The sequence below is a fragment of the Bufo gargarizans genome, chromosome 2 (assembly GCF_014858855.1).
Source record: "Bufo gargarizans isolate SCDJY-AF-19 chromosome 2, ASM1485885v1, whole genome shotgun sequence".
NCBI classification, from domain to species: Eukaryota; Metazoa; Chordata; class Amphibia; order Anura; family Bufonidae; genus Bufo; species Bufo gargarizans.
This window is the reverse complement of record NC_058081.1, coordinates 485,705,365-485,717,077: the sequence shown is the minus strand read 5'-3', so window position 1 is coordinate 485,717,077 and position 11,713 is coordinate 485,705,365. Positions and strand designations below refer to the sequence as shown.

Below are 11,713 nucleotides of genomic sequence, written 5' to 3'. Positions count from 1 at the left end.
GTGTCAGGGCTGCTTTACCTACTAATACTGTACTGCTCTATGAGGTTACTATGCCAGCACTGAGAGGAGGGAGAGGGAGCAAGGAAGCTACTGAACATGTTAGTCCACCTCTGAATACAGGAGAAGGTGGACCAAAAGGATAAACAGCAGAGGGCGCTATCAGACTAAAATGTTCATGAAAAAACTAAATATTTCAATATTTTTAGTGCATGTACATGCTCTATTTATTGTAGAGTAATACATTTCATGGGACATCCCTTATAATGACATTGTGTCTCATGAGGACCAGCAAAAGGAATCTGTAATCTGAACACATGATAACAAGCAATACACGTAAAAAATAACTATTGTATTCCTAGAGCTGAGAGCACTAATCCTTCTCATATATTACCTTCTCCTTTTAATTACTTATACTTGGCCTTTATTTGGTGTAGAATGGCAGTGACCCTCCTATAATGCATTATACACTTAATCTTGATAGCCAACTGACAAGATGACATTGCTGAAGGTCTTTGATCAATATTCTCTGTCCTGAAAATTCTTGCCAAGGTGATCGTAAAAGCAAATTTTAAATTTATTATTTATTTAGTAAACATCAAAACAAGAGAGCTCCAAATTACAAAAACGATATCAGTACAAGGCCTAAATCTGACATTAAAAAGTAGAATACAAAACATACATGTTAAATAATCAGCCTGTAAAACAAAGTGCATTCCTCTGAAGACCTCTCTGCCGGCCCCTGCTGACGTGAGCATTTAAAGAGGACCTTCCATTTGAACTTCCTAAAATCACTACCTCACACAGTAGGCCAAGATTAGGAGTTGTCACCGTGCTCTTTTTTTTTTTACTGATCCGCTCCTCTGTTGCGGCACCGTGCCCCCGGTCAGTTTTGGCATCCTGCATTCTAATCCATAGCATCGGTACAGGGAGGAGGAGAAGACAGATGCTTTCTCAGGGTGCGTCTCCTTCTCCCTGGCTGTGAGCTGTCCAAACGCATCGGACCGTGCCACAACCATTGAGAAAAAACAGCTCACCGTCTCCCTGGCTGTGACACAGTCCGGTACGATTGGACCACACCACAGCCAGGGAGAAGGAGCCGTCCCCTGAGAAATGCAGCAGTCTCCTCCTCCCTGTACCCTACTGATTAGGATACAGGGCGCCAAAACCAAACGGGCGGCACAGCGCCGCAACGGAGGAGCTGATCAGGAAAATAAATAAATAAAAGCGCAATGGCTTCTCCTAATCTTGAGTGAGGTAGTGATTTTAGTAAGTAAAAACTGATGAAAGGTCCTCTAAGTCCTCATGAAATAACAATTGTGGAGCACCTTTCCATAGTGCTTTGCGTTGTGCTGTTCCTCGGTTATCCTTCCAGGAAAACTGTGAATAAACGTACACTTCCTGTAGTAACACACTGGGTTTAAAGCAAACATCATGTAATGCTGTGTAATCTGCCAGCAGAAAGATATAGAACAGGAGGAGCTGAGTTTTGAAGTCCAGGAGACGGTCCTATCAGTGATTGACAGCCTTCCCTCTATAACTGTGTATACAGAGATAGCTGTCCGTCACTAATAGGACCACCTCCTGGAAAAAACTAAATAATCAGGAATTTAATTGAATAAAATACAGAATCTTTTCCCACAAAACTATATATCAATCTGCTCAGCTCCTCCTGTTCTATAACATGCTTCTAGCAGATTACACTGCATTTACATGGTGATAGGTTCCCTTTAACTGCTCCCCTTGCCAATGAGGTATGTTGGACACTGTCCGATGTCAATGTGTAGGGACATGCCCAATAGGAACACCCAGTTATGAATTTGTCCTTACATTTGCAAGAGGAATAACTGAGGAACTGTGAAACATAGAAGAGTAATAACATGCTATAGAATTGTTATTTTATGACGGATCACATTTTCCCAAAAAATGTCAGGGGAGCTGTCCTCTTTACTGAAAATTAGCCGTTACCGTTAGGTTGTGCAAACATTGAAACTTATGACCTTTTAAGATGACAAGTGATGTGTTTGATCAGTGAGGGTTCAACCACTGAGACCCCACCAAACAAGAAATAGTCCCTTGTCCCCATCTGAATGGGTGTGGTTCCCAGCGGTAAGACCTCCATCAGATACTGTGGCTAGGTAATGAATTTTAATCTGGTCACAAGCCCTTTAACCTTCACAATAAGGCTACATGCACACGACCGTATGTGTTTTGCGGACCGCAAAAAAAAAAAAAAAAACGGATGACATCCATATGCCATCCGTTTTTGTTTTTTTGCGGATCCGTTGTAACAATGCCTAAAACGGACAAGAATAGGACATAAAGATGCGGACAGCACACAGTGTGCTGGAGGAAAAGACCGGCACTCACTGTATCTTCTGTGAACTCAAATCTTTATTGGTCTGTTGCAGTTGGGTTGTTTCCGCACGTTTTTCTGTTATTTGCTTTTTGTTTAGTTCATCACCAAGGTTACCTGATGTCACTTCCGCTTTGGCGGTCTATTTAAATCATGTGTGCTATACTGTTTGTATGCCATTACCTGTTTGAGAAAGGCTCTTATTGTGAGCCGAAACGCGTCACAGAAATCTATATCTATATGTGACCAATAAAGATTTGAGTTCACAGAAGATACAGTGAGTGCCGGTCTTTTCCTCCAATACACGTGAGATCGCCATCTCGGACGCGTGCACCACGCTCTTTTGATCGGAGTGCCGGCTGATCGTTACATGATTGGCACACAGTGTGCTGTTCGCATTTTTTTTGCGGACCAATTAAAATAAATGGGTCTGCATCCTATCCGCAAAAAAAACACGGAAACAAACAACGTTCGTGTGCATGTAGCCCAAGACTGCACAAAGAAAGGCTGTCACCGATTTGGGTATGCTATCCTGCTTACCAATCTCCAAAGTCCCGCTGCTCAATCCTTTTGAGGTGCAGGTAGGTCATCAGTAACTGAACTACATGCATAATCCCTTTATTATCTTAGGCACTACTGACGTAAAGTCCAATCAAGGCTAATGCTCATACAAGACTGTCAATTTCCAGTAGTATGTCACATGATGCTATAAACGACCACCTCTTATATGCCCTATAGGGTATATTAATCTAATACAGAGGGGCACCTTCTATTAGATACTACCAAGAGATAACCTATGTGTGTCCCTGTCTGAAATAGACTTGAGTACCAATGAAGCAGAAATGAATCCAATTCTTTTGGAATGCATTGTTCTAGGCCGAACATCATGAAGAGCTGTATCAAACTCAACTGTGTTACCTCTCCACATCAACTGACAATGGCGGACAGAATGAGCCTCCATTTTAGGTTCTTTTGCCACCCAAGAGAGAAGGGCCCTAAAAGGCTATGTACACCTTTGGGGGCAATTATATATATATATATTTTATTACATTGCACTTATTTTGAGCTAAAAATAATTTTTTCAATTGGTTTTTATTAAAAATATGGCGTCCTCTTTTCTGTACAGAGCTCTAGCAGAACGATTTGGATCTTCTGTCTTTTCTGTCAGATCACAAGCAGCCAGACTCCTTATGTCTGCTCTCTGACGTTATAAACACTCATTATATTATAGTTCTTATCTTACTGATAATATTGTGTTTTAAATAAGTGTTTATGACCTCTTAGTAAACTAGAGATAAGGGTTATTAGATGAACAGCAGAAAGTGAAAGTACCAGTCACACAGCTAGAAAACTAGTCAACCCTTTGTGACAGAATGGCTCAATATTTTTAATAAAGGTCAACTGAAATAGTGATTTTTAGCCAGAAATGAGTAAAATGCAATCGTAAACTAAAATGTCAATGGTGAAACCGGTGGAGTTTGAGAGAGACGCACGAAAGAAGCTATTCTGAGGAGTAGTTGTCTTAATGTTTTAACCACAAGGCTCAACTAACAAAATTGCATTACCAACCTGTGGGATCAGGAAAGCCTTTCTTAACACAAGATTTCCAAATCAAACAAGTTAATACCTGATTATTCCCTTGGCACTAAATATAGTGCTACCTACAATCAGAGATGGGGCATGCCACATGGGTTTATGAATATTTCAGGACATATCATACCATAGGAGTGTATGAATACCTCAGGACATACCATATGGATATGTATGGACCCCTCCCCTTAACAGATTCCCTAGTAGCAGTCTATAAGTTGCTGTGATTAGGTTGTTAGTGGTAAACAAGTATCCCTTTAAGGCTTCTGTTAACACATGTGTGCAGTATAGCGTGCACAGAAGCCAGCGTATTACAGCATGCGTAGAATTATCTCCACGTGACCATAGCTGCTCAGTTTTGCACCATATGTAAAAAGTATAAGAGATTGTAAACATCACTTGTAGTCCAAATTCTGTAATAGACTAGGAAAGTAAATGAGTCATTTACAATAAGCGCAGCGTCCAATGGGAGTCTGTGTTGCTGCTCATATGGAGATTTTTTTTTCCAGCTAATCGGGGGGCTATGTAGCCCCACTGCGGAAGCTTATCTCAAAGGAGGAGACGTTGAAAGTGAATGCACCTGTTCCTTCCCTCCACCAACATTTGCCAGAAAATATTGGGATTGGCCGCCAATAGTGTAACGTGTGGAGGCCTTCAGTCAGCCCTCACATAGTAACATCTTCAAGGCGGATTGCAACAAACATATAATAGTTAGGGAGTACATACATTGGCGTCTGATAGCAGGAAGCGTAGAGTACAATGCATTACAATGACAGCATAAAAGCCCAGGTAAGGGGGTTATGCAGGGATTAGAAAAACAAGGCTATTTTCTTCCAAAAACAGTGCCACACCTGTCCAATGGTTGCGAGTGGCATTGCAGCTCAACCTCATTCACTACAATTGAACTGAGCTATCCTACTAGGCTCAATCCATAAACAGGTGCCACACCGCATCTGAAAGAAAGGTCCCTACAGCTGGCATTCACAATGTCACTGGGTGGGGGAAGGATTTCCTGGCGTATGCCTCCAACAGTAGCCTACAAGGGCGTCCATCGCCCATAGGCTCCCATGTATACCATGTGCTACACATTTCTACTGAATGCCTCTGCATGGAACAGCTTTTTGCCATACAAAAGAGTTATACCAATGCCCTCTTTTGGTCTCCATCGGGTGAATGGGGGCCTATGGGTGCACTAGACATATGAGCCAGGACTCTACAAAAACGGTGTGAAAGCAGTCCTACTGGGAGATGTAAAGATGGAGGTTACAAACCCTGGCATCAAAATGTCAGACACACAAACATTCAACTACTTTTCCATTCACAAGGCCCTTTAGCTGAATAATAGTTAGTTTTCCCATGAATTCCATGTCTGACCACACCATTGTTAATGTATTCCATCGCAGCTTTACAGACAATCAAAATGTAGATTACATTCCAGCACTTCAAAGGCTCAAGCAGGAAATTAAGTGAGATGATTAAAGACGACCTGCCATACTGTAGTGCTCACTACTAAATAGGGATTGGATTGCCAGTCTGCAGAGCTTCATAACCACGGACAAAGCTACGGCACATTACCTATCATGGCGACCAAGAGAGAAATAAAAAAAAAAAATATACACATACACATTTTTTTTCTTTTTAACAGAATAAGACCTCATGCACACGACCATGCCGTTTTTTGCAGTCCGCAAACTGCGGATCCACAAAAAACGGAAGCCACCCGTGTGCCTTCCGCAATTTGCGGAACGGAACGGGCGGCCCATTGTAGAAATGCCTATTCTTGTCCTCATCTTTTGCGGCCCCATGGAAGTGAATGGGTCCACATCCGAGCTGCAAAAACTGCGGCTCGGATGCGGACCCGAACAACAGTTGTGTACATGAGGCCTAAGGCAGAGTTCACACACAGTAGCTGTATGCCACGCAGACAATCACCATGTGGCAAAACCGCGCAAGCTTCACTGTGAATTGCCACAGTGTGGTTACTGTGTCCGTGTGGTTTTCACAGGTAAAATATGATTAACAAAATGTAAATACTGTGCAGCCAAAAACTGCATTGCAAAAACATGGCAATTTTCGGTAAAAAAAAAAAAAAAAAAAAAAACATGCAGTTTTGGCATGTGGTACACTGCATTACATTGGAACCTGTCCTGGAAAAAAAAAATTCTGTCATGGTCCATCACAAAATGCGGGCTGCAATGCACGAACACCCATCGTGCAGCAGCCGCAGCGGATCGCGGACCCATTCACTTTAATGGGTCCGCGATCCGGCCTTTCCGCAAAAAGATAGGACATGTTCTATCTTTTTGCGGAACGGAAGTACGGGACGAAACCCCATGGAAGCACTCCGTAGTGCTTCCGTAGGGTTCCGTTACATGATTCCGTTCCGCATCTCCGGATTTGCGGACCTATTGAAGTGAATGGGTCCGCATCTGTGATGCAGAATGCACACGGAACAGTGCCCGTGTATTGCGGATCCGGCTGAACACTCATGTAGACACATCCTTACATTCAAAAAGGGAAGTTAATCTATATTTACTACAATTTTTTTTTTTTATCGATTACAAGATATTTTAGCTCCAGGGGAATACTGGAGCGCTTTATTAAGGCAAGGGCTATGCAGCGACACTGGTCAGGATTGCTGAGTAACGGTGATCCCAAATAAATGAATGGGATAGCTGCGGCAGTCGCAAGAAATCCAACACGGCTGGATTTCTTGTTACTCCTGCGGCGATCCCATTCATTTCTATGGGATCACCGGTACTCAGCGATCTTGTTCGCGACCAGTGTCGCCGTGTAGCATTTACCTAAATGTGATTTGAGTTTTCCCCCCAAAAAAAGTGCCTCTCCATAGGCAGAGTCTGGTAATGCAGCAGCACCCCATTAATCTGAATGGGGCTGAGCTTCAATACCAAACACAGCCTATAGACAGGACTGGCACAGTTTTTTTTAAATAAACAGCAGACCTTTTCTAATCTCTAAAGAATGAGAATAGAAGCAATATTAACTACAATTTACAAAAGATTAAACATATAAAAAAAAAAATATATCACTAAAAATAAATTCTATTTACTGTTATGAAGGCTCATGAGGGAAAATAACGCTGTTACTTTCAGCAACACCGCCACTCTTGGCAACGGGCTTTCCATAGTATTGCACCTTTTAAGTGAACCGTGCCACAATTGGATCAGGTTTGGAAAAAAATTGCCATTTTTTAGTCCCATATAACCCTTTTGGGGGGGGGGAGCTGAACCACAACTTCTTAGAATATGGACACCATGAATTACTAGGTTGCCCAAGTGTGGTGAAGGAACCGTCTAAGATTTCTGGCATTGTGAGCAGTTATAAAATATAACTTTTATATAGTTCAAGCAGCAATTTGATGATGTTAGCGTCTCTGAACCCCTGTCAGGGGCCCCAAAGAGATCCGCTGGTTTTGTTTAACATAATGGCGTTAGAAATGGTAATTCCAGTTTTTTAATTTAAAGGGACTTTCTGGAATTTTTATATTGCCAGACTATCCGCAGGATCAATATGAGATCGGCGGGGGTAGGACACACCAGAAAGCTGTTCAGGAGCCTCAGTAACCAGCTCCTTCCACTCCACAATGGATAGTGCTGTGTAGTTCCACCGCCGGAACTATTCCCAAATTGTTTATGATCTGCAGGAATGCTGGGTGTCCAACACATCATTTGGATAAGCTATCAATATAAAAATCCTGGAAAAAACATTTAAAGGGGTATTCCCATAACTGACATTTATCACCTATCCACTATGAAAAGCAGATGAAAGTACCTGATGCTGCTCCATTTAAAGTCTATGGGGATAATAAAACTGCTGAGCACTCTGGCAGTCCCATAGACTTGAATTGAGAAGTCACGTGAAAGTTCAAATTCTCCTTCATTCAACCTACTCACCACGGTTCTGCAGTAAAGGGGAACAGAGCACTTTTGCCATTATTCACCAATGCACTTCCTATTCCAAGACTTGTCATTCTATTCACTCCATGTAGCCCAAGTAAATTTTATTTAAAGACCATCTGTCAGCAGATTTGTACCTATTAAACTGTCTGGCCTGTACAATGTACACTTGGCAGCTGATGGCATCTGTGTTGGTCCCATGTTCTTATGTGCCCACATTGCTGAGAAAAATTATATTTTAACATATGCAAATAAGCCTCTAAGAACGAGGACGTTTCTATTACACCTAAAGGCTCAGCTCTCTCTGCAACTGCTGCACCCTCTCCACTTTGATTGGCCAGACATTGAAAAAGTCATCACACCTGGCCCTGTCAAAGTGGAGAGCGCATGGCAGTTGCAGAGAGAGCAGAGCCTCTAGGAGTAAAGGCAACACCCCCTTTGCACCTAAAGGCTCATTTGCATATAACAAAACATCATTTTTCTCGGCCATGTGGGCACATATGACCATGAGACCAACACAGATGCCTTCAGATTCCAAGCACACATGTAACAGGTCCGCCAGTTTCATAGGAACAAATCTACTGACGGATGTCCTTTAAAAGAGTGTTCTATATGGACCACCCCTTAATATATACCGTATTGTAGATAACAAAGGGGCACTTCCCCACTTGGAACCCCTTTCTTTAAGCGAAAGCAATGTATGACCATGTCCAGGTGCCATGCCAGGGAAAATGTCCACAGCTTCCCCTGCTGTTATCAGATGAGCATATTGGGTTTTAACAGCCCATACAGATTGGTAAAGTACTAGGATCACAGTCCTTTTAAGAGAAAAGTTATCCTGTACACCCAAAAAACTTTTTTTTGTAATGGGAATCTTGTAGACATCGATACAGGAAAGGATTTTTTACAGTTCGAGTAGTCAAACTATGGAATGGGCTACCCCAAGAGGTAGTAGCAGCACATACAATGGCAGCATTTAAAAAGGGCTAGATGCTCATCTAAAATAACACTGAGGGTTATCAATTATTTAGGTTAGGAAAGACATTTTCATAATTAACTATGTAATAATAGAACTATCCTTGTGTATTTCTTACATTAAACATAAATCCTCATTTTTTGGAACAGAATTGGCAGTATTAGTCATTTTTTGGGTGAGAGCAACAGAAGAAAAGTACACCTCTCATGGAGCAAGAAGACAATGCTCCGACTCATTTTACACGGCTGGACACTTACCACAGGTGTAGCATATTTGGCAGCCACCAGGTAAAATAAATACATTCACTAATATTGAGACCAAAAATATATAGATGGAACATTCGTGGAACCAAGACATGGAGCTCTGTGCCTCATTGCACTGCGTATAAAGTGGCATTGACGTGACCTGCACTGGAATCTGACACAATGAGCTCCCATAGGGTCACATAGGTCCCGAGAACAAACCCTATGAAGCCCACAAGACTGATGATAATGTCCTTGGCTATGACCCAACGGCTAAGACATTCTGAGTAGTAAGTGGCTATTTCCAGGAGAGGTGGAATGATGAGAGCCAGTGCACTGCTGCTGATGGATCCCACCAGTGAGATGACCAGGTCCAGCCGAGGAATGAGGATTGCCAAGACACCTGGGGAGTAAATGCAAATGTCAGAAAGTTTCACACATGACTATACTGATAAACATGTCAGTAACATTATGTTCCACCACCAAGCAGGATATATATGGTAATGCTCTACCAGTTCCAGATGGCTGGAAGGTACGTCCATGTGATGACATCTCCTGAACCGACCGCGGCATCATAGTGATCTGTGATGCTGTCAGCTCCAGTCCCCATTGAACTGTACTCACATGGATGCACTTTGACCGCTCATACCCGTGTGTGAAATTGGCCTAAAGGTTGACTATGGGTTACCATTTCAGGAGATCACATATACATTCCTATATACGCCATTTTATGCTTCTTCTCACTGTATACTCCCATCACCCAGATATTGCTCCAGTATATGTCTGCCATACTTATTATCCCCATTACCTGCTACTGTATGGAGGTTGCCATGTACAGACAATGATGCAATGACTGGGCCTTCCCTTTTATTCGGAAGAGCAAAAAGCTGCGCCCAAAGGAGTTCTTTGACAGTTTTTACGCCGGTTGGTATTGTACTCTAGCACAGTTTGGCCATGCTGCCTAGTTGGCATTGCCCGGCTGGTGGTACTTATTAAATTTCTATTCTCATTTTCTCACAGATCCTGTAGTGTTGCTACATTTCCTTCTGTGACTAATTTTTACCATTGTATTATTACTGTGGTCAATAGCTTCTTTTTTTGTGTTATTTGGTTGCTGTACAGGAGGGCATTTTCACATGGCGGCTTCACCGAGTGTTTGAAACAGGGCTCTTAGGCTACTTTTACACTAGTGTTTTGGCTTTACGTTTCCGAGATCCGTTCAGGGCTCTCACAAGTGGTTTAAAACGGATCAGTTTTGCCCTAATGCATTATGAATGGAAAAGGATCCGCTCAGAATGCATCAGTTTGCCTCAATTCCGTCACCATTCCGCTCTGGAGGCCGACACCAAAACGCTGCTTGAGGTGTTTTGCTGTCCGCTTGACGAAACTGAGCCAAACGGCTGACACAATCTGGCACAATAGAAAACTGATCCGTCCTCCATTGATGTTCAATGGTGTTCTAGACGGATCCGTCTTTGCTATGTTACAGATAATACAAACGGATCCGTTCATGACTGATGCAGACGGTTGTATTATTGTAACGGATCCTTTTTTGCAGATCCATGACAGATCCGCCCAAAACGTGAGTGTGAAAGTAGCTTTATCTGTACTATCCTGTCGGCTCATAAACACTTATTTACAGCTGGGTTCACATGTTTTTGTTATCGATTTTCATTGTAAAAAATATTACTTCATTATACACATTAACGTATACATTTTGCAGGACGCATGTACCCACGCTTTTCCATCCTGCAAAGGCCAACTTATACGTTAACATATACATTTTTTACGATGACACTCTATAGAGACAGATGTCACTGTATGGCACCTGTCAGAGGCATCCATCAACATAAATGTTTGACAAAAATGTAATGTGAACCCAGCCTTAGGGCCTGTTCACACCTCATTTTTGCTGTACGTCAAGCAGATATGTTGTTTAGACACACAGTATAAAAAAAAAAGGAAAAAACAAACAAACACAGATGTATGCAATTTTGTGGCCGTCATTAACATATTTGCATACATTTCAATACGTTTGTGTCAGTCTTTTAAAAACTGACGCACTTTTTCCACCCAAAGTAGCGGGAAAATGTCAGTGCGTCTTGTGGGGCGAATACTAACGAGTGCTTCCATTATGGCATGATGATGCCTGTCTGGCCCAGTCAATCAAAGTGCAGAGGGTGCGGCAGTTGCAGAGAGAGCAGAGCATTTAGGTATAACGACAACGCCCACATTGCTCCTAGAGGCTCATTTGCTCATATTAGGGTACTTACACACTTGCGGTAGTGGATTCCGGCAGGCAGTTCCATCACTGGAACTGCCTGCCGGATCCGTCAAAACGTATGCAAACTGATGGCATTTGTCAGATGGATCAGGATGCTGATCCGTATGACAAATGCATTGAAATGCCGGATCAGTCTCTTCAGTGCCATCCGGAAAAACGGATCTGGCATTTATTTATTTTTTTCCGTTTTGCCGGAACACTCGGGGCCGGATCCGGCATTAATGCATTTCAACGGTAAAAATGCCGGCAAGTGTTCCGGAATTTTCGACAGAGATAAAACCGCATTATTATCTCCGTCTTGAAAAGGCAAAAAGACTGAACTGAAGACATCCTGATGCATCCTGAACAGAT

The 11,713-nt window shown here is 42.4% G+C and overlaps 1 protein-coding gene across 2 annotated transcripts in view; it reads right to left on the bottom strand.

Moving 5' to 3' along the window:
- Positions 1–8,312: 8,312 nt before the first annotated feature.
- The window catches only part of LOC122928385 (proton-coupled amino acid transporter 1-like), an 82,347-nt gene continuing 78,946 nt past the window's right edge, over positions 8,313–11,713 (bottom strand). Inside the window, exon 11 of one of the 2 annotated variants that reach the window (XM_044281169.1) lies at positions 8,313–9,481. In XM_044281169.1, the coding sequence (XP_044137104.1) occupies positions 9,207–9,481 (275 nt within the window). In that variant the 3' untranslated portion in view covers positions 8,313–9,206. The remainder of the gene's footprint in view (positions 9,482–11,713) is intronic. The other variant, XM_044281170.1, reaches the window with a different exon arrangement.